Source organism: Sceloporus occidentalis, unplaced genomic scaffold (genome assembly GCF_023333645.1).
Source record: "Sceloporus occidentalis isolate IW3139 unplaced genomic scaffold, rSceOcc1.0.p SCAF_5, whole genome shotgun sequence".
Classification (NCBI taxonomy): domain Eukaryota; kingdom Metazoa; phylum Chordata; class Lepidosauria; order Squamata; family Phrynosomatidae; genus Sceloporus; species Sceloporus occidentalis.
This window is the reverse complement of record NW_028316985.1, coordinates 133814702-133841529: the sequence shown is the minus strand read 5'-3', so window position 1 is coordinate 133841529 and position 26828 is coordinate 133814702. Positions and strand designations below refer to the sequence as shown.

At 39.2% G+C, this 26828-nt stretch overlaps 1 protein-coding gene across 1 annotated transcript in view; it reads right to left on the bottom strand.

The window, feature by feature from the left end:
- LOC149312850 (putative ATP-dependent RNA helicase DDX60) overlaps nt 1–26828 on the bottom strand; it is an 87622-nt gene that overhangs the window by 39786 nt on the left and 21008 nt on the right. The window contains exons 8-17 of the mRNA XM_089525518.1: nt 24204–24359; nt 22605–22746; nt 21214–21375; nt 18872–18980; nt 16590–16684; nt 13190–13350; nt 8820–9054; nt 6443–6609; nt 2655–2816; nt 813–962 (exon numbers count right to left, since the gene is read on the bottom strand). Of these exons, the coding sequence (XP_089381644.1) occupies nt 813–962; nt 2655–2816; nt 6443–6609; nt 8820–9054; nt 13190–13350; nt 16590–16684; nt 18872–18980; nt 21214–21375; nt 22605–22746; nt 24204–24359 (1539 nt within the window). The remainder of the gene's footprint in view (nt 1–812; nt 963–2654; nt 2817–6442; nt 6610–8819; nt 9055–13189; nt 13351–16589; nt 16685–18871; nt 18981–21213; nt 21376–22604; nt 22747–24203; nt 24360–26828) is intronic.

Sequence of the window (26828 nt, the reverse complement as noted above, 5' to 3'; positions counted from 1 at the left end):
AGCCTCAGGGGAAGGCAATGACAAACTTCCTCTGAATAAATCTTACCAAGAAAACCCCATGACAGGTTCACCTTAGGGCTGTCATAAGTCGGAAATTACTTGAAAATCACAACACACACAAATTCAACATAATGCTTAAATTCTCCCACTCAAATTAAAGGGCATTGTTTAGCTTTGGCCACATCTTGCCAACAGAATCCTCTGTAGAATAGACATCCGTTCATGTTGCACGCCTCAGATTCCAATGTATGGGTTTAGTCTCCCTTATCCAAATTGCTTGCAACCAGAACTGTTTTGGATTTTGGAGTTTTTTTGAATTTTGGAATATTTGCATAGACAAATATGAGATATTGTAGAGATGGGACCCAAGTCTAAACATGAAACACATTTACATTTCATATACACTTTATACACATAGCTTGAAGATAATTTTATACACATTATTTTTAATATTTTTGTGCATGATACACTGAACCATCATAAAGCAAAGGTGTCACTATCTCAGCCACCGAAGTGGACAATTTGAATTTTGGAATAATTTTAATTTTGGAATTCTGTATAAGGAAGACTGAACTTGTACTAACAATGACCTAAAACTGCAGAGATCTCTTTTATGCCATAGATAGACAGACAAGAGAGACAAAGAGCAAGTAAATCAACTTGATTTACTTGCTTTCTCAGTTTTTATATTATACGTCCTTAACTAAGAATTAGAAAAGGACTTCAAATTTGGATTTTAAATAAGTCTGAACTAATGTGTTATATACAGGTTGTTTGAACAACAATATATCCACTATTAAATTGTGCCCTACCTGTGTAGGTGCAACATACACTATTACACCTTCATCGCCATCTCTCAAAATTTTTTCAATGCAATAATAAGAGGCCTCTGATTTTCCTGATGATGTAGGAGTAATGATCACAGCAGATTCATTTTTATCCACAATGTCAAGGATTTCTCTCTACAGATAAATAACAATGTCATTAACATATCAGAAGATTATCTTGATATAATTCACTGTTTATATGCATTTGTATCTTCACAGAACATATACATGTATTCCACAGTATTGGGACAATTACTGTGAAGGTTCTAACTTCCTGAAAAAAGGCAACCTGGTGTAAACACTGAAGACTGCCTTAGGCATACAGAAGTGGTCATGTGGAAAAGGGTGTTCTCTGGTTTCAGGCCATGTAAAACCTTCAAAGAACCATATTAAAAGCCTGCTACATGTGTGAATCATGGGAAGAGACTTATCAGAGCATGGAAAAGTTATTTTCTTGGACTATAGCTCTCAGAATTTCCCAGCCAGCATGGCCACTTTATCTTGTAAGGTGCCTTGAATCCCAGTTTAGGAGAAATGGTGGGAAACTTTTAAAAACCAGTGATGGCGAAACTTTGGGGGGCTGCGTGCCCAAACTGATTTTTTTACAGTACCTTGCTCTATCTGGTGCTGGGGGTGGGGTTTCCAGCCTCTGGGGACTAGGACTTCTGCCCTTTAGGGGGCAGGGTTTCTGCCCCCTTTTCTTGGCCTCCAGCTGTCCAGAAGACAGGAGTCAGAGGTGGAAACCTCTGGCTCCTTCCCACGGCTTTGCCAGCCTCTTGACTGTCCCTGGACAGTCAGAGACCGGCAAACAGGTGTTGAAGAGTAGCAGCCATAGGCGGGTGCCTCTGGTTGCTGCCCTCCAGAGTTTCACGGCTTCTGAGTGCCCCAAAGGGACACTCTGAAGCTGGGAAATGGCTTTGGAGGATGGCAGCCAGAGGCAGGAGCCGCCCTCCAGGGTTTGTCAGCGTCTGGGTGTCCCAAAGGGTATACCAGACACTCTTTGAGCCACTCCGAAGCCAGGGAATGGGCTTTGGAGGACGGCAGCCAGAGGTGGGAGCCTCTGGTTGCCGCCCTTTGGTGTTTGCCGACTGTTCCTCTACCCCCCACCCCCGGTGCCATTTCAGACCCATAGCTTTCTCTCCGGAAATAGCTATGGCTCTGAAAGGGCCCGTGAGGAGGTGAAGCCGGCATGCCCCCCCCCACCCTTTTCCTGGCCTCCAGCCCTCAGATAGGCAGCTGAAGGCCGGGAGAGGGCTGGGAGGAGGAGCCAGAGGCTAGCTCCTTCTTGCCATTTTCTGGATTCCAGCTGTCAGTTGGAGGCCAGGAAAAGGCACGGAGGAGGAGGAACATGCACAGGCATGCCTGTTCCTCTTTGTCCCAGGCCTGTGCCCGGCGAAATGATGTGGCATGCCACTCATGGCATGCGTGCCATAGGTTCGCCTTCACAGGAATAGACTATAACAATAACTTTCCACAGTAATAACACTTACAGGAAAACAGGGCTGTTATTATCATTTCCAGCAAAATTCTTAATATATAAATAGCTGTTCTCATGCAAGAATACTTTCATAAGTAGGGATTCTGACTGTGAAGCCTATGTATATGTTGCTTCATTGATATCAGGCATGTGGTAAGTCAAACCAGAAGCCATGAATAAGCTATTGCCAAACAGAAAGTCAGAACATAGAGAGGCAGAACTAAGAAATAAATCAGAAATCACAATACAAGATGCAAGAAAATTGCAGAATTCAGGAACATCTTATTTCTTGACTGGGGTTTAAGTGAAGGAGGCTACAAGAGAACACAGTTCTGAAGACATGATAATACCTGCCATGAATCTGGTATAAAATGTTGCACCCTGGGGTCTGGTTTGTTTCTCTCTTCCTGCATCAGGTACTGGCTCATATACTGTAGCTGAAATCGAGCTGACCCTATGCCAACAGCGTATCTTGAAAACTTCTTTTTAAATTCATCTTTCTTCTCTGGAACCTATATTCATTTAGAAATTAGTCCTTTGTTGTATTTAAAGTGACCATAATACTATTGTTTTACACTGTATAAGTTTTTTAAAAGTATGTATAATTAAATTATTTCTATTATTTAAAAAAAAGGTTCACATGAGCAGTTTGTTATTTCTAATAAGTTGTTTAGTTTCTTGTATACATCAAGGGCCAGTAATGCCATATAAATAATTTCAGTTATTACAAAACAACATGTATGAAATTCAGTATAAGATATTAATGCTTCTGCTAGGCTTCTGCTTCTGTAGTGGATCAGTACCAAGGTTGTAAATCTTCTTTTACTTCATTCTTGCAAACAAATGTAAAGAATTGCAAAACCTTTCTTCTTGATTGATGAGACTGTGAAAGTATGTTGTGCATTTTTCAATGATTTTTCGCATTTGAGAAACATTTTAACCCCCCACCCCAAAATCATTTCTGAAAAAAAATGTTCAAAAACTATTTTTTTCTGCATAATCCAATATATTTTGCACAAAATATGCAATTTTCAAAAAAAATCACAGAAAATACTGAAATGCAAGAAATCACATGGTGACTGACAGCAGGGCCAAGGCCTGACACACTCTTTCTGGTTGGGAATAAGAAGAAAGATGTAAAGTACAGTCAGCCTTCCATATCCACAGATTCTTTATCCACAGATTCAAGCATCCACAGCTTGAAAATATTCAGAAAGTATAAATTCTGAAAAGCAAACCTTGATTTTGCCATTTTACATAAGGGACACCATTTTATTAGCCGTTGTATTTCATAGAATCATAGAATTGTACAGTTGGAAGATACCTCAAGGGTCAATGATAACCCCTGCCATGCAAGAACTCTCAATCAAAGCATCCCCAACAGATGGCCATTAAGTCTCTGTTTAAAGACTTCCAAGGAAGGAGGGACTTGAACATCCATGGATTTTGGTATCCACAGGGTGTTTGGGAACCAAATCCCAGTGGACACCACAGGCCCACTGAATTCTTTTCATTCCTAATTTGAATTGCATGATAAATTTACAGGGGAGGAGACTTAGCTTCCATTTAACCTAGTTTTAGCCAAGAATAGCTAAGCATCTTTTCTACTTTGTCCTTTCACACAGAACAGGGGGGGGGGGGGAAGTAGAGGAATGATTCAAATTAGAAATGAAAGAATACTTACAATTTTCCTTATGCAGTGTATGTGAATAACTGGTGTGCTGTTTGTAATGCTTTAATGTTTTTAATTTTTTTAAATGATTTTAATTATGCTGTGTTTTAACTTTTGTTTTAATACCAGTGTTCTTTAATTATTTTTTAACTTTTGTACTTATGCTTTTGGTTGTACAGTTGTCCCTCCATATTCGCTAGGGTTAGGGGAACAAGACCCCCGTGAATATGGAAAAACCGCAAATAATAAAAACACTTTTTTCCCCTGAGAGGACACCTCTCTAGGAATCTCTAAGTCCTCCGGTGCAACTCTATGGTCAAAGTCCAACATACACTGACCATAGAATGGTACTGGAGTAGCTACAAATAGTCTTTCAGTGCACCTTTTAGTTAAAGTCGACCACAGAGTTCCAGTGGAAGACCTAAACAGTCCTAAGAGAGAACATATTAATGAAATCCGTGAATAATCAAATCCGCAAATATCAAAGCCGCAAATATGGAGGGATGACTGTATTTTATTTAAATTATTCAAGATTATCACATGTGGACTCACCGTCTGGGAACTGCCAGGGTAACGTTAGGAAGCACGCATGTGTGTAACCGCGAAGCGCTTCTCCAGCGTCATGCTCCATCTAGTGTCATGGAATCGTTCAGGAAGAGGCGATTTGCTATTAACGCAAAGTTTCCATTAATAGCAAATCACCTCTCCCTGAACAATTCCATGATGCTAGAGGGATGCTAGAGGGAGCTGATGATTGCATGATGCTGGGGAAGCGCTTCAGTTACACACACGCATGCTTCCCTAACGTTTCCCCAGAGATTCCCAGACAGTGAGTCCATGGGGTTGTTCCCACTTAAGATTTGAAACGATTTAAAATACAACGTTTTTAATAAAATCGATTCAAAATAACACTGTTCTTATCCCGCTATCCAAATCGCTTTGTTCATCGTTCCCATCTGGTTATTTAAATCGAAGGTTTTACCTGCAAGCGTTCCTACTTGGCATGAAATCGGTGTTTAAATAAAGCGATTCTTCTCCTCCATACCTTATTTGGAGCTGTCAATCAATAGTACGTCAGAATGACGTAACGTTAATCCGGAATATTTGGAAGCGATTTATCTTTTGGCATCGTTTCCATTTCATTGACTGTTTGTGAATTTAGCGAATTTAGGAAAGCAAATTTAGGAAACCCAAGCTCTTTCCAGAGGAACTATGGGATAGGTTTTGGAGGGCAGCATCCTGTCTCCCAAGACAGCCAGGGAGAATCCCTTCAGAGAGCACAGAGATCAATGGGGGAGGCTTCTGGCAAAGCGAATTTAAGAAGCCCAAGCTCTTTCCAGAGGAACTATGGGATAGGTTTTGGAGGGCAGCATCCTGTCTCCCAAGACAGCCAGGGAGAATCCCTTCAGAGAGCCCAGAGATCAATGAAGGAGGCTGCTGGAAAAGCAGGGAGGGAGCACTCTTCCCAAAGATTCTCTTTCCAGGGTTGGAGGAGAAGGCAGATTCCATTTGAGAAATGGAGGGAGAAAGGCTCTATCCCCCCCCCCCCATTGATCAGAACCCTTCCTTGCCTGGGCGAGATCAGATGCCTCCTCGCGAGGAGCCTTCCCTTCCCTGCCTGGGTGAGATCAGATGCCTCCTTGCAAGGAGCCTTCCCTTCCCTGCCTGGGCGAGATCAGATGCCTCCTCGCGAGGAGCCTTCCCTTCCCTGCCCGGGCGAGATCAGTGCCCAAGCGGGCAGGGAATGCCTCTTTGAGAGGAGCCTTCCCTTCCTGCCTCTCCTCCGTTAGAAATGGGCTCTCCCCACACAGAGGGGAGGTTGCAATCTACCGGGGGAAGCCTTGTACTCCTTTGGCAGATGCAGGCGCTTGAGCAGCCGGGACTTCAGGCGCTTAAAGCGCTGAAGAGATTAAGCGCCTGTAAACCATTAAAATAAAAAATAAAAATAATCCTTATCTCTTATTGAAAGACCACAGCGGACAAAGGGGTGAGGGAAGCAAAAATGGCGACAGCCAGACGGATGGGGACAGAAAGGGCAACTCCCCCAAGGACAGCCCCATCGCACTCCGCTCCTCCCATTCATCTAACGCAATTTCAAAGGCTGTCGTTCCTGTTTAAATGCTCCGGTTCCTAAATCGAATCAATGGAAAAACGTAGGTCAGACCCTAGTGTTTTTTTAACACGCGTTAAATGAGGAAAACTCGAATCAAAATTTTATTCCGCTCTACAATTCGATTTGTAGTGGAGACGATTGCGGGTTGCTCTAGAACCGTTCTAGGTTTAAATCGGATCCTAATTGGATTCGATTCAGAACGCGGGGTTTCACCTAGTGAGAACAACCCCCATGTGTGATAATCTTCATTGTAAGCCATCTTACATCCGATTTTGGGAGAAAGATGGGTTATAAATCCAATAAATAAACATAAATGCATATGGATGATACTTTATACAATTATGTAATGATACCTTTGTGTATTCTGAAGTGGCTATCAAATTGTCAAATCCAAAATACTGAAAACATCTGACAATCTGTTGAAAATCATCTTCCGTCAAAACATTCTGGTAGTTTTCAATCAACAAATGGACTCTCCTCATAACGTCAACTGCTAAATTTAAATTTTTATGGAATTGCCCTAGAAAATAAGAAGAAAAAGTGTTCTCTGATAACATTCAAAACTATAATTGAATCATCAAATGGAGAAACATTGTTCAGAGATTATTCAAAGGCACTATTCATTATGTACAGCAAGCAAATATATCTCACAGTATTTTCACAACTTTTGGGAACACTGAACTGACTGCCCAGCAACACATAACATGTAAACAATTCTGGCCTCCTTATTCAGTAGGACTAGTATGACTAAATGATATTCGTTCTTTGAACCAAAGGGAGCAAGCAGTTTCAAACATCAGGCATGTTACTGAATGTAGGTATCTCAGGTGCTTGTGCTATTATCTTAAATATATTGTGAACATTTTTTTATTATTAAAGTTATGTCTTGCATAGCAGCACTTATTTTGCAGGCAGATGTGTGATATCACTCTGGAAGACTCAAATGCTCCTAAAACTGACTAAGAAAGGACTATTCTCTTTAACAGAGCCTCAGTGTTAAGAGGCAGTCTGTCTGTTGGATATAAATCTTTGGGAGCTGCAGAAGGGAAAAAATTGAGTTTATGTTGACTTCCTGGGGGTGTCCAGCCATGAGAGGTACTTTTCTGAACTAGCAAAATGAAACTTAAGTGCTTTTGAAACTACTTTTAGCAGTGAAGAAAGATAAAGGGATGATTAATGGAATATTCAGATCTATGTTATATTTCCATAAATTTTGGAATTTATCTAAAACAAGGAGATACCAGATTTAAATAACTGGTACCTTAGATGAATATTAGTGAATGAGTAAGAACTCAAGAGAAAAAATGGACAGCTTCTCCAGACAGGAGGAGGAAAGACCAGTCTGAAACTCTGGAGAAACCCTCAGAGAGCTGCTGGTGTTTGATGTGCACAGTACAGTGCACAGTACTGAACACTGAAATGGTTGCCTGTGTGAAGGCAATTGAGCTATGGCAATTAAAGTGGTTTCAAACCAGATAATTTCTACAGTGCAGATGCAGCCTTAGTGTTTGCAGCTTTTATTTTGGAGTGTATTCCATTTTGGGGAAATGTTCTCCATTTTGTGTTGCCTTGTCCTCTTTTCCTTTGCAATATAAATATAAATATACATTTAGTTGATATGGTTTATTTACAGCTACATGGCATACACTGAATTTTATTATGCACTCAACGGGATTTTTTTGATTAATTTATCTTCGTTAAAATGCCTTGTTGGTTTGTAATATACTTGTAAAACTGAGCAAGAGAAAGACTAAAACTGTCTCTGACGATGCCAGCCGCAGATGCTGGCGAAACGTCAGGAAGAAACTCTTCTGGAACATGGCCACATAGTCCGAAAAACCCACAAAAAACTATGAATGCCGGCCATGAAAGCCTTAGACTTCACACTAAAACTGTACTTTACTAGCCACCAACCCTTGATTGAATCGTTGTTGTTGTATGCCTTCAAGTTATTTCTGATTAAATACACCCTAAAGTGAACCTATCATGGGGTTTTCTTGTCAAGATTTGTTTCTCATTGCCTTCCTCTGAGGCCGAGAGTGTAACTTGCCCAAAGTTACCCAGTGGGTTTCCATGGATGAATAGGGATTCGAGCCCTGGTCTCCTGCATCATAGTCCAACATGCAAATCATGTCGTCTCAGGCACATAAATCTAGGACCCATTAAAATAATTCAACATAATCCAACATAAAATTTAAAATATATTATTTAGGTTAGCTCCAATACATCATGTGGGCTGGAGAGGAGGAGCTACATTTCAACCTTCTGTCCAGGAAGAACATTTTGAGCACGTCTTAAAAGCATGACTATATATTAATGTTTTTGGCTTTCAGTTGGCCGTGTCCTCTGTTCTTCCTGAATGTCCTACATTTTGTCCTGGTTTTGTAGAAGACAACTATGTCAACCGTAGTCTCAGATTAAACCAATCTAATTTCCAGGGAATGTAATGGCCCAATTCATTTTGTACCAATCTGATTCTAAGCTACAGAAGTTTACCAAGCAATACTAATGGCTACTTTAAATCTGGTCACCTAGAAGCTGTTCCACAAGAGCAGTCAACTGTTTGCTTTTCACCACACTGCTGAATGCTATTGCTTGGGTTGCTGCCAGGTTTGATCATTTATATTGGATAATGGAGACTCATGACACCAAGATCTAGATTAAGCCCATGACCTTATGCTTTGGACATATCAAGTATTATTGTTGAAACCTAATTATGCATTGAAATACCTGCACTGTCACAATGTTTTTTCCACATGTCAAGGGAAGAATTCAGCTCAGCCATTTTAACTGCACACTGCACAGACTTGTCGACAGTTGGCTCCATGTTAATTCCAGAACTGCAGATCTCTTGAACTTTCCTCTCAACTGGTACAGAAAGGTCCTTCATATTACTTTCTCCTTTTTTTTGTTCTTCACACTTCTTTTTCTGTTCATCCAGAGCTGCTATGTTGGATTTTGCCTTCTATAAACAAAATAATTACAAAACAGAATGAATATTTGTATAAAACATCAGGGAACCAATGTTCCAGCTGTTACCCAAAAAGGTGGGGAGACTTGGGATCCCGACCAGATGTCAGTGTCTCCTTTGAGCTCACAGGAAGGCATGGGAAAGATGGGTAACATGCTAGGATCTTTTTACACCTTTTTACACCAGTACTAAGTGCAAGGAAAGACTCTAGTTTGAAGTAAATGAGATGTTTTTATTTAGAAAATGTGCAAAGAAGCACACAAACATGCATATACTGACTCACTCTCGAGATTTCCATGAGGTTACAGAAAGGAAGATTAACAGGTTGGATAGTGGAAGATTAAGATTTTAAAAAACCCTGCCCTCAGAATGTGTGTTGTGTACTGAAAAACTTGGATGATCTTCCCCATGCATTGACAAACTGATCCAGAAAACTTCAAGATTTTTAGCACCAGTGGATCAATCCATTGATGTCATCTGAAACTGTCCTTTGATGATCAGACAAGCAGGGTAAATATAGTGACTTCAAAGAGGGAAAAGTAAGTAGGTAGGAGGAATGTTGTATATTTAGCATAACCCATGGTGCTAGTCTTTTGTTCTTTTCTATGCCTAGCATAGTGTGACCTCGACACTGGCATATTTCTAGCTAATTTGGGTCAAAGTGATCCCCAAAATATGTATCAGGTCATCATCACAACTTCTAGTCATGTTCCATGCTAGCTATTACAGTGGACCTTTGGTATCCACTGTGGATTAGTTCCAGGACTCCCCATGGATAGCAAAATCCATGGATGCTGAAGTACCATTAAATACAATTACATAGTAAAATGGTGTCCCTTTTACAATATGGCAAAATCAAGGCTTGATTTTTTGGAATATATAGTTATGGATACTTGAATCTGTGGATAAAAAAATTTGCAGATATAGAGGAGTGATTGTAATTATAAAAACCCATATCCAGATGAAGGGGTGATAGGGTATGCTAACACAGCCTTTCACATAAAACAGGCCTCAGGATAATTATTTGGCCTTAAATCATCTTGCCAGAATAATACATCTTAACTTTATTTCAGTTTTTAAAAAGATGCCTCTTAGTCATTCTGCCAAAGTACTGTAAGGTTGTTAATGCAGCACATTTTTAAAAAAAGAATGAAGGAAGAATGGAGAGAAAAAATTAGAAAACTTAACTTATTTTAAAAACAGCTGGAGAAAGTATAAGGTGGAAAACATATGGTGTAGGTTCAGATGTGAACTTATCAAAGAAACTAATATTAAATAGTCAACCCATCGACTCAGTAGTGCCTATTTGAGCTGGTCTACCTTCATGAAATGTGTCCATCATGTTCCTGTGTCTCTCTTTTGACTCATAACTTATATATACTACCACTCTGAGAAAAAGTCAACAAGTTTAAAATCCTGATATTTATGTCCAGCTTGGTCTTAGCATTCTATTTAAATCATCTGATACACACACACACACACACACACACACACACACTTCTACTTTCTTATGATATATGCATGTTTATTTCAATAACTAGGGGGACAGGGTGATTGAACATCAGGGTTAATCAACATGAAAGCCATGGATTGCATCTCACACACAGTCTCCTAACTGTGACTTGAGTGGATTCATTTCTAAACCAAAGTGCAGAACCTTGCCTTAGTGAAAGATTGGCTTTTCTGGGGAGGTTTCAAAATCATAAATGAATTTCCAATCACTTCCAGTTTGGGAAAGGCACTTTTTTACGTGTGTGGTGTGACCTGCAGTAGATCCAGGCAATAAAACTGGCCTCCAGACTTACCAAAGTTGCCCACTACTGCTGTATCAGACAATACAAAACTTCAATTTAGTATGTATCTTGGAAAAGCTACTGTTTTATACAACAGCTCCCAAAGTCCTCCAGCCAACACAGCCAGTAACTTTTTAAAGCTATGGTTTAGTGTTATAATATGAACTCAGCCAGGAAAAGAGAGAGAAATAAATCTTGCACTCTTCTTCCTAGAAGCTTTTCCTTCAGATTTTTTTGTTCCCCCAAATCAACCAATCCTTGTCACCTAAACTGAGGCAAATAATTTATGATTTATGAAACTGCATTATTTTCACTAACCATAGTTAAGAAGAACTGTAATTTAGGGTTTATATGATGCATTAAACTGTGGTTAATCTAAAATTCCTTCCTAGCTATTTCCCATGTTCATAGCAAAAGGGTACAGAGAGAATGAACAAGCTTGAGGGGAAGCTAAACTCATTCTTACACTAAAAGTAAAGGTTTCTCCTTAAACAAGGTTGTCAAGTCGTGTCTGACTTTAGGGAGCGGTGCTCATCTCCATTACTAAGCTGAAGTGCTAGTGTTGTCAAAGACAACTCTGTGATCATATGGCCAGAATGACTGCCTAGAACACTGTCATCTTCTCACTGAAGTGGTTCCTATTTATCTAGTTGCACATTTACATGCTTTTGAACTGCTAGGTTAGCAGAAGCTGGGACTAGTGATAGGAGCTCATTCCATCACATGGCACTTGGGCCTCAAATTGCCAACCTGCTCACCTTGCAATTGTCATAGTCAGCATCTTACATTAACAAGACTAAATACCTATGTAATGACTTTTGTAAAGGAAGAAAAAGGAGTTTATTGAATAACTCTTTTCCATCGATCTAGGCACAGATTGGGCGCAGGCTTAAATGGGTGAAAACGGATCTTATCACACACCTCTGTGCCCAAATCAGCCACATCACATACCCGATCCAGACTCCTGGCATACTTTTCAAAGAATGGGAAAGTATTGTTCTTTGAAAAGCATGCCAGGAGTCCAGATCGGATATGCGATGCAACCGAGCTGGGCATTGGCAGAAAAGAGGTGTGTGATAATCTCCTGAAATAACAACAACAATGTTTATGAGTCAAACTAGATGATATCTGTCATAAAATGTGACTGTCCTCTTTTGTCTGTGTTGCACTTAGCATCTTTTATTTTGTAATTAGTCATTACAATGGTAAAATATATTTTGCAAGTTCACATATAGAATCATAGAAGAGACCACAAGGGCCATCCAGTCCAGTCCCCTGCCATGCAGGAAATCACAATCAAAGCATCCCCAACAGACAGCCATTCAGTCTCTGCTTAAAGACTTCCAAGGAGACTCCAAGGGAGTGTGAGGGAACCCTAAGATGAGACGAAAAACTTGTTAAACCAAAGTTTACACATACCCCTAGGGGGGAAAAATTAAAGTGGAAAGGTGAAAAAATAAGAGACTTAATGTTACAGGCCAGGTTGATTTGGTTGTCAGCTTTGAGGCCTGCGAATAAACATATGACATATAACCTAAGAATATAGCATATAGGTTATAAGATATACAGGCAGACCTTCTTATACACAAATTTTTTATACACAGATTCAAGCATCCACGGTTTGAAAATGTTTAAAATAAGTATAAATTTCCAATATCAAACCTTGATTTTCCATTTTTTTATAAGGGACACCATTTCACTATGTCATTATATTTAATGGGACTTAAGTGGAGGTGCTGATGTTAACTTTGCCTGTCTGGTTTTAAACACCATCATGAATTGAGCAACAAGTGGCCAGATGGTGATAACAGAACCTCAGACATACAATTGGCAAAGCCTCTCAACCCTTTGGGCGGGATACAAACCGCCATATAGTACGTATAGGATACGTACTAGGGTTAGGAAGGGGCGGTGCTTCCGCACCCCCCTAACCCTAGTACGTATCCTATACGTACAAGATGGCGGCGCCCCTTCTACATGGGCGCCGCCATCTTTACGTACTGGACGCATAGTGTCCAGACGTGTCGCGGCACCTATGACGTCGCGAGTCCGCGCCAGGCGCCTCGCGACATCATAGAGGCGCCGCAAGAAGAAGCTCCAAAATGGAGCTTCTTTTTTGCTCCACGCGGGAGCCGCACGGTTTGACTGCTGCAGCTCCCGCGTGGAGCAAACGGCGGCGGCGGGGAAGCGCCGCAAAGCGGCGGTTTGTATCCCGCCTTAGTCTAAAAAGATAGAAAAAAAAACAGATGTTTCATTATAACATACTACTAAAATTACTACTTCTATTGTTTCATATTTTTATTTATTAAGCTAATATAAATAAAAATTAGTCTTACGTGCTCTTCTTTGCTCTTCTCAATATCAGTATAATTCTTATTTGAGTTACACAGCACAGTATCAGTCATTTTTGAAGTAGTAAATTCTTCAAGTGTTCCATAAGTACATGGAGATATTTGCCATTGTGGACAGTTTTGTAGAGCCCATAGTTCCTTGGCAGCTTCTCCAAAAAATAGAAATATATTGTCATGCACAGAGGGGAACACACAGAAACACAGGTATTTTTCTAAAAATTTATAATCTCCTTTAATATTCCATCTTCAGTTATCATAAGCTTATTTTCCCTGTTCTGTAGCCACTATTGCTCAATTTCTATTATTGTTCTGGTGGCAATCTAATTCTTTATTATAACATTTATATCCTGTCTTTTACAACAAAAAGCCATATCATCTTTTCTGTCCTTATTAAATCCTATCTACTTTTTTATTATTATTTTTATTTTTTTTACAAACCATACATAAAATCCTCACATCATCCTATAACAAAACATAGACTACCTACACATCTAAAACAGATAAACAAACCAATGAATAACAACAACCCCAACAAGAGAAAGAAAAGAGGGGGGGGAAACCCAAAAAGAAAACCCACCACCCTTTACATGTAAACATTTATACACACATACACTCACAGGTTCTTTTATGTTGTTTTTCCCCCCTGATATATCAACCACTTCCAGAATAATTGTCTGCCTTCGTTTCCCATAATCTTATTACACTCCATTTTCTTCTTGTTAATTTTCCAGTCATGCTCTGTTATTTTATAGTTACTTCTTCTGTTTTAACTATCTTCCATTATATTCTACACTCTGATGCTGTTACACTTATAGTACATTAATACATTATGGTTACACTTATAATACATTATTACATTCCATATTTACACTCAATTAACTCAGAAAAGATGATGGTATTAACACAAAGTGAGTCTTTTTCTTTCATCACACTCAGCATTTTTCCTCCATCATATTATTCTTAAATCTTTCACTTCAGTTTATATTTACTCTTCTCTAGCTATGTAAATACTATTATCTATTTCTATTTCTATATAAGATCCACTATATTGCCATATCCCATATAAACATACTTTGTCTTATTGTTCTTCTTTCTACATAATCACAAGTTTGTCAACTAATACCATTCTTTCCAGGAACATTCTTCTAATTGGTTAAACTCTTTTTAAAATTCCTCACACACATCCAATCTATCTCTACCTCATTTTTATCTTCTTCTCTCATCAACATTGTAAGCGTGTCCATCTCCATAGCCTCATTAAGTTTATATATCCAATCCTCATCCTTTTTCCATTGCTTTGCATATGTCATCCTAGCTGTAGTGAGCATGTACAACAGAATGCGCATCTTAATTTTTTCTTTACTTGGGTTTCGATCTGGGATCATGTTTAATAGGAAAAAAAGTGGATCAAAAGGTAATGGTTCTCGAGAACTATCTTTTCCATTGATTCATGAATCGATCTCCAATATTTTTTCGTGCTCTCACACTTCCACCACATATGATAGAAATCTGCTCCTGGCTTTTTACACTTCCAGCATTCCGAATTGCACGTCTTATATATTCTCTTAAGTTTTTCTGGGGATAGATGCCATCTATGCAACATTTTAAAGAAATTGTCTTTGTAATCTTGACATAATGTAAATTTATTTGAATCTTTCAGGGCTTTCTCCCATTTCTCCAAGCTGATCTCTTTTCCTATATTTTGAGCCCATTTAATCACAGTATTTTTCACTGTCTCTTGTTCCATTTCTTGATCTTTCAGCAACTTATAGTATCGGGCAATATGTCCTTTCTTCTTGTCGAAAAAGATCTGATCTATTCCTTCTTTATTTTCCTTAATCCCTTTTTCTAGTTTGTCTTTCTTATATCTTTCTCATAGCTGTCTGTGTAAAAACCAATCCATGTCTATATTTTCTTCTTTTATTTGATCTAAAGTTTTAAATCCTATATCCTTATTTTCCTTTCCTGTTATCAATTGTTTATATGTTACCCATGGGGTAGTCCTATTTTTCCTTGTTCTATTGAATAGAGCTTCCTGTGGGGAGGTCCATGTTGAAAGTTCTCTATAAAATCTTCCTTTGATTTTCGCCCATGTGTTGATCAGAGCTTTCCTTCTGATATGATGCATAAAGTCTTTGTTATCTCCTGCTTTGTTGTACCACATGAAAGCATGGAACCCAAATCTCATCTTTGTACTCTCCAAACAGAGCAGCTTCCCGTCCTCTAGCCTTGCCCATTCTTCCAGCCATTGCAAACATGTAGCTTGGAAGTAGATTTTTAGATTGGGTAGTGCTAAACCTCCTTTCTCAATGTCATCCGTCAAGATCTTCCATGCAATTCTGGGTTTCTTTCCTTCCCACAAGAATTTAGTTATCTCTTTTTGCCATTTATCTATATGTCTTGTATTATTTATTATTGGTATATTCTGAAATAAGAATAGCAACTCTGGTAGTATCTTCATCTTAATGATCGCTACTTTTCCTGCCATAGACAGGCATAGTTTACTCCATTTTCCCAGTTTCCCATATGTATGGTTTGTAAAAACATAAATCCTATCTACTTTTTATGTAGCAAAAGTTGTTACAATATCGTATGTTTAGACAAATTCAAAGAATTCTAAGCCAGTCACTGGCAGGAGCAGAGCAGATTTTTTCCACTCCTTTTTCTGGTGGCTTTGGGTTGCCTTTGGCAGCCTCGGAATGGCTTTAATCCACTTTGGGGGCATGCATCATCTGAACATCCCACCCCTGAAACTGCCAGAAGCTGCTTCTTTTGGCCCATCTGTTTCAGGCCATATTAATCAAAACTGCAAATAACCAAATCTACAAAAGTCAAAGCTGCAAATGTGGAGGACTGGCTGTACTGCCAGAAGGTATGAATCATTAGAAAAGACAATAATGCTAAGAAACATAGAGAGCAGTGGGAAACAAGGAAAACCACATGCCAAATGGACTCAATCAGGGAGGCCGTGGGCCTCAGCCTGCAGGGCCTGAGCAGTGTAAAGGAGGACAGGGGATCTCAAAGATGTCTCATCCACAGGGTTGCCATGAGTCGAGCACAATTCAAAAGAAATTAAAAACAATAATATTGGCATATATTATTTTATGAACTTTACAGATAAATTATCTATAATCATTCAATCATTCAAAAATCAATGAAGCAAGCAATTAATCAGGGCTAAGCCTGTAATCTTATCAAGGAAACAGCCTGATTTTTATATGTCCTATAGTGTAAAACATAGGGTAGATGGGCCTACTAGTTGGGCTTTAAGAGGTGGCCATAACACCCTTCAAATATCAGATGGGAGGACAACTCCTTTCACAGAAAATGGGACCTAAACTGCTAAACATACTAAAGTATCTCCAACTCCTCAGTCGCATTTTACCTGTACCAGCACAGTCTTCACTGAGGGGTCTTCTTGAATACCAGGACTGACATTCGTTATGTTTTCTCCACTTTGTTTGCACGGTAACAGTATCACTTTAAAAACACAGAAGTGTACATTAATTGTCATATAGTGTTAAATTACTGAAGAAATTATAATCTAAAATCTAAAGGATGGTTGCTGCTGCTGCTGTCTGCCTTTAAGTTATTTCTAACTTATGGTGACCGAAGGCAAACCTATCCTGGTGTTTTCTTGGCAGAATTTGTTAAAAGGGGATTTACTCTTGCCTTCCTCTGAGGTTGACAGAGTGTCACTTGCTCAAAATCACCCAGTGGGTTTTGCAGAGGTGAGTACGGATTTGAACCCTTATTTCCTCCACTCCCATCCTACTCTGTTACTCAAATCATTACAACACACTGGTTCTAAAGGCTTTCTACTGCATGTTCTATAAGTAAGTATACAACCTGTTTGTGACAACACTCACATCAGAAAGCTTGTCTTAAGGCCAAATAGCTAAGCCACTCCAGCAGCCATGAGGTGCTATCAGAGTGTGAACTCATTTGAAAGATGAGCCAGTTTACCTCTTTGGGCTTGAATTCAGGATCTGGGGAATCATCACTGATCTAGCTGGGATGCCACAGTCCGCATGAATCCTGGGTCGAAGCTGGCCAATTTTTGAAGTTGGAAGTTTCCCAGATCCTGAATTCAAGCCTGAATAGGTAAGCCAGCTTATTTGTTAATGCAATAAGATCCATAGTCTGTGAAAGACTGACTGCATATAATAAAGGTCTTATTGAGAAGTGGTCTTTGTTTCTGTAAGGTCAAAATGATTTGGTGAATCACAGAAATGAATACATTCAATTTAGCCATGCAGACCATATAAACAAATGGAATTGGATTTTATAAACTTTTAATAAAAGTCAAATATGCTTCCCTCCATTAGCCTGAATGATCTTTTAGCAGATGAAGATGTGTCTTGTTGCCTCCAAGATGTTCATGTTTAATATGAGAAATCTAGTCCCTTTCTAGGATTAATACACAACAAAATTAATAAACCACAAAAATGTTAATAGGAAAATAAAGGAAATTTTGAAATAGAATATAATTCTTTAAATACTAAATAGAATTTCTTTAAATACAGAATTCCATGTCCCTGTAGTTCAGTTTCTTGTATAGTGGGCCCTCTACTTTTGCTGGGGTTAGGGGTGCAAAACCCATGCAAAAGTGGAAAACCCGCAAATTAAAAAAATACTTTTTTTTAACCTGAGAGAACACCTCTCTAGGAATCTCTAGGTCCTTCAGCGCACCTCTATGATCAGCATCCGCTGGAAGTTGATCATAGAATTGCACAGGAGGACCTTCAACTGCCTGAACAAATGTTCTCTCTAGGAATCTTCAGCATGTCTTCTGGTGGACGCTGACCACTGGAAGACCTAGAGTTTCTGAGAGAGAGCATATTAGTCAAATCATGAACAATCAAATCTTCAAAAGTCAAAGTCACAAATCATACAGCTGGAAGAGACCACAAGGGCCATCCAGTCCAACCCCTGAGGGTCAACTGTATATGCTAGTCAGTCTTTTGTTAACCAACAAAACTTCCTTGTCATATACTGTATTCTGTATCAGTGAAGAAATTCCACATATATGTACATCACTGGCCCCATCTCCTTGAAAACCACATGCTGAATGTGCACATCTATAAAGATCTGTCTATGTACAAGTAAGTGGTTGCAGCCAATGTGTGTTCACTCATATGTAGGCAGCCATTACAAATGTCTACGCTCAATGACACAGACCTTCTAATAACTGTGTGAAACCCCCTCATGTGAAAAATATTTATTTATCTGTTTGTTTGTTTGAATCCCGCTATTTCCACAGGATTGGGATTCAGTATATATACACTATATACACAGTATATATACTCAGAAAATACACAAAAGGGATTTAAACTTTGTCTTTTGAAGAACAAGCTGCATAATTTAGTTTTTAAAATGAAACTGATATTACTATCAGAACTATAATTTGCTGGGCTAACATGTCTTTCTAAACCCTGGATGCTGATTCTCTGCTTCAAAACAACATTAGGGGACAATTTCCATGCAACTATTTTAAACTTTTTCAGTTCTTCCCTTCATCAAATCAGATGTCAAAGTGGTTTACGAATTATAATTTAAAAACTGCAAAATATAAATGAGAGATATAAATATAAATAGAGAATTAGCCTATACCCTTTGTAATTTCTAAAATAAATAACAAACAGGAATTAAAGTACAGATGTATACCTTTTAAAAATAGACAGGTCATTCAAAATATCTCCAGCAAATTCATCCATTAGTGTACACTCCATTGGTATCAGCTCTAACTTAGGCAGTGTCATGTTAGAGGCATTTCCTTAAAAAAATAATTTTTAAAAGATTATCAACATTTGTGAGGAAGGAAAATATTATTTATTTATTTATAGTATTTATACCTCACTCTTCAGCCAAAAGGCTATCAGAGCGGCTTACATTTTTTAAAATAAGACATTAATGTCAACATGCAGAAAACAGTTGATAGGTCTATTTAGGTGTACTAATATGAAATCAATCACTACTATATGAAATCAGCTACATTCATGAGATGTGATCCAAAACCATCAAAATCATGAGATATAATCCAAAATACAAAACGCCTTTATAAAAGGCAATAGGCAAATCAATCTTGAGATAGGATTTGTTGCTGCTATCCTAGCACTGCAGATTGGGTGGCACTATGGTTAGTTTTGCGGTAAGGCAAAAAAGTGTTATTGCACCACTTTTATTCCAGTACTGTTGCAAGTGTGCAATATCGCTCAATCTTAAACCATTATGTTTCCATATATACAAAAAGCACTATTTAACAGTTTGTTTGTGCTATACATTATTGTGTGATAATGCCCATAGTCACACTTATCTAATCTCAGCAGAGAAAGGAACTAGACTAGGTCGTGAGACTGGTTTCCCACTAGGTTATTCTCCTACACTAGTAAAGCTCCAAGTCAACCTAACTGGTTTATCAGACTACCAATCAAGTAAGAAAAACAACCCATTAGCAAAATGTCCTCTGCCAGTACATGAGAAAAAATGTATTAATTAAAGATATTACAAAACATAGCTTTAAGAAATTATTTCAACAGTAATATATGCTGAATTATTAGAATTTGCTCTGATCAACTGAATGTGCATAGACCAGTTAAGAATGAATAGGCAGAGTCCCTTTTTTATACTGCTGTTTGGTAGGCAAATAGCAGAAGCAGGGGACTAAACTTGGTTCCCTGCTCTGTTTGTTGATCAAACAGGCAACTGCTAGAACTACAGTGGGCCTTCCACATTCGCTGGGGTTAGTGGCACAGGACCACCATGAAAGTGTGAAAACCACATATAAAAAACACATTTTTTTACCTGAGAGAACAACTCTAAGGTCCATTCCGCACAGGCCAAAAGTACGCGTACTAGGCTTAGAAAGAGGTGTCCTTTCCAGACGCCCCTAACCCTAGTACGTGCTCTGTGCGTACAAAATGGTGGCGCCCATTCTACACGGGTGCCACCATTTTGACATCGCGGACACCTAGTGTCTGCACGTCGGAAATGATGGTGTGAGTGTGCCACTGGTGCCTTGCGATGCCATTTCCACGGCGCAAAAACAAGCCGCTTTTTTCGGCTTCTTTTTGCTGTGCCGAGGAGCCGCATGGTTTGGCCGTTGGGGCTCCTCGGCACAGCAAATGACGGTGCCGGCAGACCGCCCTTTTGAGCGGTCTGTAAAGCACCTAAGAATCTCTAGTTCAGTGATGGAGAACCCTTTAGAAGCCGAGTGCCCAAACTGCAATCCAAAAATCACTTGTTTATTGCAAAGTGCCATGTCCCTCTGGCTTTCTAGTAACAAACCCTGGCAAACTCTGTGCTGGGGCAATGGCACATGTGCCCACAGAGAGGGCTCTGAGTGCCACCCCTGGCACACGTGCCATAGGTTCGCCATCACTGCTCTAGTTCCTCCAGAGCAACCGTAGAATCATGCTGGAGGACCTACAAATGCCTAGAGAAGTGTTTTTTCTAGTTGTCTCTAGATCCTCCAGCACAACTCTATGGGCAACTTCTGGCAGAGTTGTGCTGGAGGACCTAGAGATTCCTAGAGAGGACATATTAATCAAATCCTCAAATAATCAAATCTGCAGAAGTCAAAGCCGCAAATGAGGAGGGCTACCCATAGACTAGTTTAGGAGACACACCATTTTGTTCTGCATGTTTCTCCATCCAGTTAGTTCATGGGGGCAAAAACCTGCTCCCATGTACAGGTCTCATTTGCTCCTCGGTCTGAAGTGAATAAGGTATTATTATACAGATTACAATAACATAACTCTAGCATGGTACAGTGATTTAAGCACTGAACTAGCACTCCAAGAGACCCATGGTTCGAATCCCCACTCTCCCACTGCATGACCGTGGGCAAGTCATACTCTCTCATTCCAAGAGAAAGGTAATGGCAAACCTCTTCTGAATAAATGCTGCCAAGAAAAACCTTAGACAAGATCACCATAAACCAGAATCAGTTTGAAGGCACATAGCAACGGTAATCCATATTACCTTTGCTTGGAATATCTCCATATTACCTTTATTTGGTGAAAACTCTGGTGTAAGAAAACACTTAGAAGTTTTCCGCAGTGGAAAGGAAGCTCCAATATCAAGTCTCGCAGATAGTTGTGAAATACCTTTCCACAATTTTTCATACATCAAACACAAATGAATATTTGATTTTATATCCAAATCAAGCTCTAAAAAAAGTATAATGCAGAAGAAAACATTTGACATATTGCAGTTTAAGATACTGCTAGTAATAATATAAAGCAAACATTTTCAAATCTCAGACATAAAGTCCTAGCCTTTTAATATTTTGAAATATTTTAAGCAAGAAAAAATACTCATACACATACACATTCATGTGTGCATGACAAATTATGCTTACAACTGTAACTTGTACTGTAAATAAATGCAATTTAAAGTTATGGAACATGATATTCTCAGAATGTTTAGAAAGATCTCACTGTATCCTGCTAATCTTGACATACCATTTTCACTTCATATAGAAACGTCATCTTTTATACTCCTTAAAGGCAGTAAGCTTCATCATAATTTATATCTATTATATTATTCAACACTCTTTGGAACTGTTATTTTCGACGTCTAGCAAATGCTATCTCAATTTCACACTATAATTTTCTGCCATCTACAGTGGCTACTGTGGAAAGTTTTTTCCCCATTTTTCCCTCCTGACCATCAAATACTCTCTAAGAGATCTGCATGATATTTTAATTATACCAGTTCAGGGGCTATCCAGAGTGATATTTCACTCTAGTCTACAGAATCATAATATAAAATCAGCTGTATTATTGTTTTGGTTATTAATTTATCAATGACTTGTGTGTAAATAATCCCAGAGACATTTTATGCTATATGGGTAGTATATAAATTTCACAACAAATAAATTCCCAAAGAGGAACTTGCAAGATGTTCCAGTGCAATAAATAGGATGTTCATCCTAAAGCCAATACTCAACCACCATTCACAAGGAGCATAAACATCAGCAAAAATTAGAAGTGTCTGTGTACTTTATGATCCCTGAGAGAGTATGAATCTAAATAAAGCAAAATTAGCACAAAGAGTAAACAACTTTCCCATTGCAATCCACAACTTTCAGTTAATGGGAGCACTTATATAACTGATGGATATGTGTAAGGGAATTCAGTACAGGCAGTGAGATAGCATGTTTTTTATCAATTCCACTCCACTACAAAAAGGCTTGTTTCACACCAGAACATGGACATGTTCCTTTTCAGACTATCACTTGCAGACAGTGTTCTCTCTCAAGGTAGAATGAACAATGGTGATTAGGGGATTTTAGAAGTTACCAATCCAAAACAACAACAAACTTCACTCAAGCTAAGTTTCAAATATGAGAAAGCAAATGATCTTATAATTCAAAGACATAATATGCATGTAATACCTGGGCCTTTTCCTGATTCATAATAATGTACAATGTTTCTCCACAGGAGATTATCACTCAGATCAGGCAAAGTAGAAGTATCTATGTCCAGTGATGTTGTACAGTCAAGATTTTTCAAAACATGACATTCACAAAACTTATGCTAAAGAAAGAGAGGGCAATATCATCAAAGTATATACAACATTAAAAAAAAAACACTTTCAAAAGGGGGAAGTGGGGGGAAATATGACTAAAGTATACATAGCATATGAAGAAAACACTTTCAATTGATGTACAATGTAGCTTCAGTTTCCAGTTGGGAAGCCAATAGATTTATCAAATTGCAATTATAAAAAAAATTACTCAGAATTTCTAATGGGTGCCCGTTTTAGCGCCAGATCAGGGCAGTGGCAACCACATGACACAGCCCCGATCTCACCTTTCCGCTGTGCAAAAAGGAGCTGAAAAAATGGCTCTTTATGCGCCACAGAAAGGGAGCCATAGCCACTGGTGCCACAACTTTCTGGCACCCCTTTGGTGCTGCATCATCTAGACACAGCACCAGAGGAGCACTGTGATGCTGCATGCCGTGTGGTGCGGTGCATGGCATGACACTGGCCTGGGGGTGAAGTCGGGGCATGCGTCATAAGGACACTATGTCCTGACTCTGCCCCCAGGCCAGCCTTAATGGCCAGTCTGTACAGCCTCTTTGTACCTAATAAGTATGCTTAGGATACTAATCACATAATATAATCCTGTGCATATTTACATGGAAGTAAACTTGAGTTAACTGGAGTTTATTCACAAAGTATTCATAGATTGAGGTTGTAGGCCCATCATCATGTACCCTTGGGGAGGGGGGCAACTGTGGCACCTTCACCATGTTTGGAGGCCTTGAGAAGCCTTGTTTTTACAACAGGCAGTGGAAATCATTTTCCTGTTCACATCCTCTTTTAAAAAAGCTGTGCTTGGGCCTAAATTGTTTCAGCCCTCCTCTCCCATGGTGGAAATCGCACCTACATCCTCTACCAGGCATTTGGGGGCAAAAAGGGGGGGAATCCATGTTTGCTTGTTTTTAACGCTTAGGCCCCAGATGTGGTGGAAATTCACTCTCCCATACCCTAGAGGTCATTTTGGAGCAAAAAAAAACCCCTGTTTTGACCTCTGGGACCCAAAACACCTTGTCCACTCTTTGGAGTTTATCACATGAGCTTTGCTTCCGCGACAGAAGGCAGATCTTACCGCACTTCCCTGTTGCTGGGGAATACGCAGTCTGCTTGCAATTGCGGCTTCTAATGCATCATTTCAAGAACAGGAAAATCCTGTTCTTGAAAAGATACGGGAGGAACATGGAGAGGCCCAGGTTGCAAATGTGCTCATACTACTCAGCAATAAAGAAATGCAATAAACTTACATTCCACATCTAACATGGGATCAAAGCCAATGCAATAAACTCCTTTATAATTCCTCAGGAAAAGAAAATATATGTACATGAGTGAATATGAGTTCTGTAAGGAATCTTAATTTTAAAAAAGCCTTCACAGGGTGGTCACCAAAAACAGCATATTTATTTTTATGACTTTCTTATTTGATATAACCTGCATCTATTGTAAAACTTACTTGATGAATTAACATATTGGTTTCCTCATTCCAGTTGTTTCTGATAAGCCTAATCTGAGCTCGTTCCGCAAGAGGTAAATAATATAGAAAAGCCACACTGAGGCAATACATCCTGATCAGGTCTGCAGTTTCTTGCAGTGTTAATAATGGTGGGTTCTTTGGCCAAAGGCAAACAAAAACAAAGAAAGAATGAAACATATCGAACAAATTATGCTTTGGAATGAAAATGTCACCTACTGGTCCCTTATTTTGGAATTATATTGCTATGTGCATATTCTTGATATAAAATACTTCTTTCTCCCTAATGGGCCACAGGCAGCTGTTCTGAAGGACTCCAGAAGCCTCTGCCACATTTTTTAAAAAAAAACTGTTGTACACTCCATTAGCTCTAAGGGGCACAGTTGTAGTTTGTCATAGTTATGGGGGCTTCCCAGATGTTTTAAGGTGAGAACTGTCAGGGATTTGAAGGGTTAAAACACAGCACACAGGGAAATGCTTGATGTGTGTGTGTTTGGCCATGAGCATTCAGCAGAGTGGCAAGGTTGATCAGCACAGCTGAAGCTCATTGGCTCAAGGCCACTTCAGTGCCCAAGTGCACGTACCCATGGATGATGAAACCATGTATCTAGATTGCACAGGAGACACATGAAATGGTTACACACCTGAACTCACTGGGTTTGGGAGACCACATGGTCTGAAGACTATATAAGCCCAGGGGTTGCAAGGGTTTGGCGTGGGTTAGTAGAAGGAGTTGGATTGGTATGTTTTGGAGTTTTAGAGATCTTGATTTGTATTATAGCACTGTGAATAAAGAGCACTTCAGGAGACTTTGTTTCTCTGGTGGTTTATCAGAAGCTATAGCATCGGTTTGCTGTGTGTCCCCGGAGGTTCCTGCATTGCTTCAGTTCCTGGAAGACATCCAGTTGCTGTCATCCCAAATTGGACTTTGGAGCCATGCTTCTGCTTCTGGAAATTTGCCAGCTCTGCTCCAAGGGTCTGATTTAACCCCAGGACTCGTTTGAGTTGCTGACAGTGGTTGTTGGACCCCAGCAGTTGCGCTGACAAGAACCTGGGCCACTTCCTGGTTTGAAAAAGGCCTTGCCTGGGCCTAAAACAGCTGAGGGTGGGCACATGGTAAAAGTGTGCTAATTCCCAGAGAGTGCAAGGGGCATTCTGAATAAAGCGTTTAAAAATAAATGATTTTTTAGGGGGGGTTGCCTCTCCTGTGAGGGAAATATGGGGGCATCAGGTAGTTGGCCATACTTGATGGCAGGTGATAAGAGTTCTGATGAATAACTAGTAATAGCTTTGCCTTTCCCATTCTTTTGCTCCCTTGATATTTTGGACTATGACCAAATCTGCACTGCAGAAATAATGCAGTTTTGACACCATTTTAACTGCCATGGTTCAAGGTTATGGAATTCTAGGATTTGCAGATTTGTGGGATATTTAACCTTCTCTGTCAGAGAGCTCTGATGCCACAACAAACTACCAGTTCCAGGATTCCATAGCACTGAGCTGTGGCAATTAAAGCAGTGCCAAGTTGCATTATTTCTGCAATACAGATCCAGGGTATCTTATTTTAAACTGAATTATGAAACCAATTCCCATTTGGTTATGGTTCCCACTTACGATAATTCAGTTTTGAGGAAAAGGAGCAGAAAAAAATCAGTGTCTTTTTGACAAGTGTTAAATGGGCAAAAAACATGGCCTCCCTTCCTGAATCGCTTTCTGAATTTGAATTCAGTGGGAACCATGCCTGTTTAACCCGATCTGATTTAAACAGTAGTGGGAATTAGGACCACATTTCCCCCTACTTATGTTGATGTTTAAACCGATCTCACAAACTATTCTATGGCAACTATGAGAGGAATTCATCAGCACATCATGCATTTTAGATGTTAAGAGTATTTATTTATTGAAAAATCAACTCCTTGTTTTTGTTCTTCTTTTTTATATAAATGTTTGTGTATGTCTATGTATATGTCTATGTTTATGTATGTAACAAATCACTGAATAAAGAAAAAATTAAAAAGAAAAATAAACTCTTCAAAGGGGGCTAGTGTGTTAGCACCACATTCCTTAACAGACATATTAGAGATCAAATGGATAATGTGGAAAATCTAAAGTCACTGAATTAATGCCCCTTATAATTAGTTGTGAATTTGTAACTCAGATTTAGATTATGATTCTATATATAAATCACATTATCTATATAACTGATTTGATCTCCATCCCCTATAATATTTCATTTTTCTGGACTATCAAATATACTACTCAATGTGTGTGGACAATGCGTGTGGACAATAAAGCAAGAGCAGGGGATGATTCTTTGTGATGGGAACTGTAGTCCAACAATATATGGAACACCACGATTGATATGGTGGCTGGTGATTACTGTATTATGAGAGAAGTGCATCCATGTTAGGTTTTATAGAGAACTACCCACAGTTTTGAACCTACACTTGTATGAACTGTGGATAGCTCCTTTGAAGTCTGGACTAAAAACTGGATGAGATTCACTGCCTCAGTGCTATGGAAGCCACCAATCACCACTGAACAACCATTTCATGAAGGGGGGTGTTGCTAGACTTAAACTGTGACAAAATATAGGAGGCCTGGTGC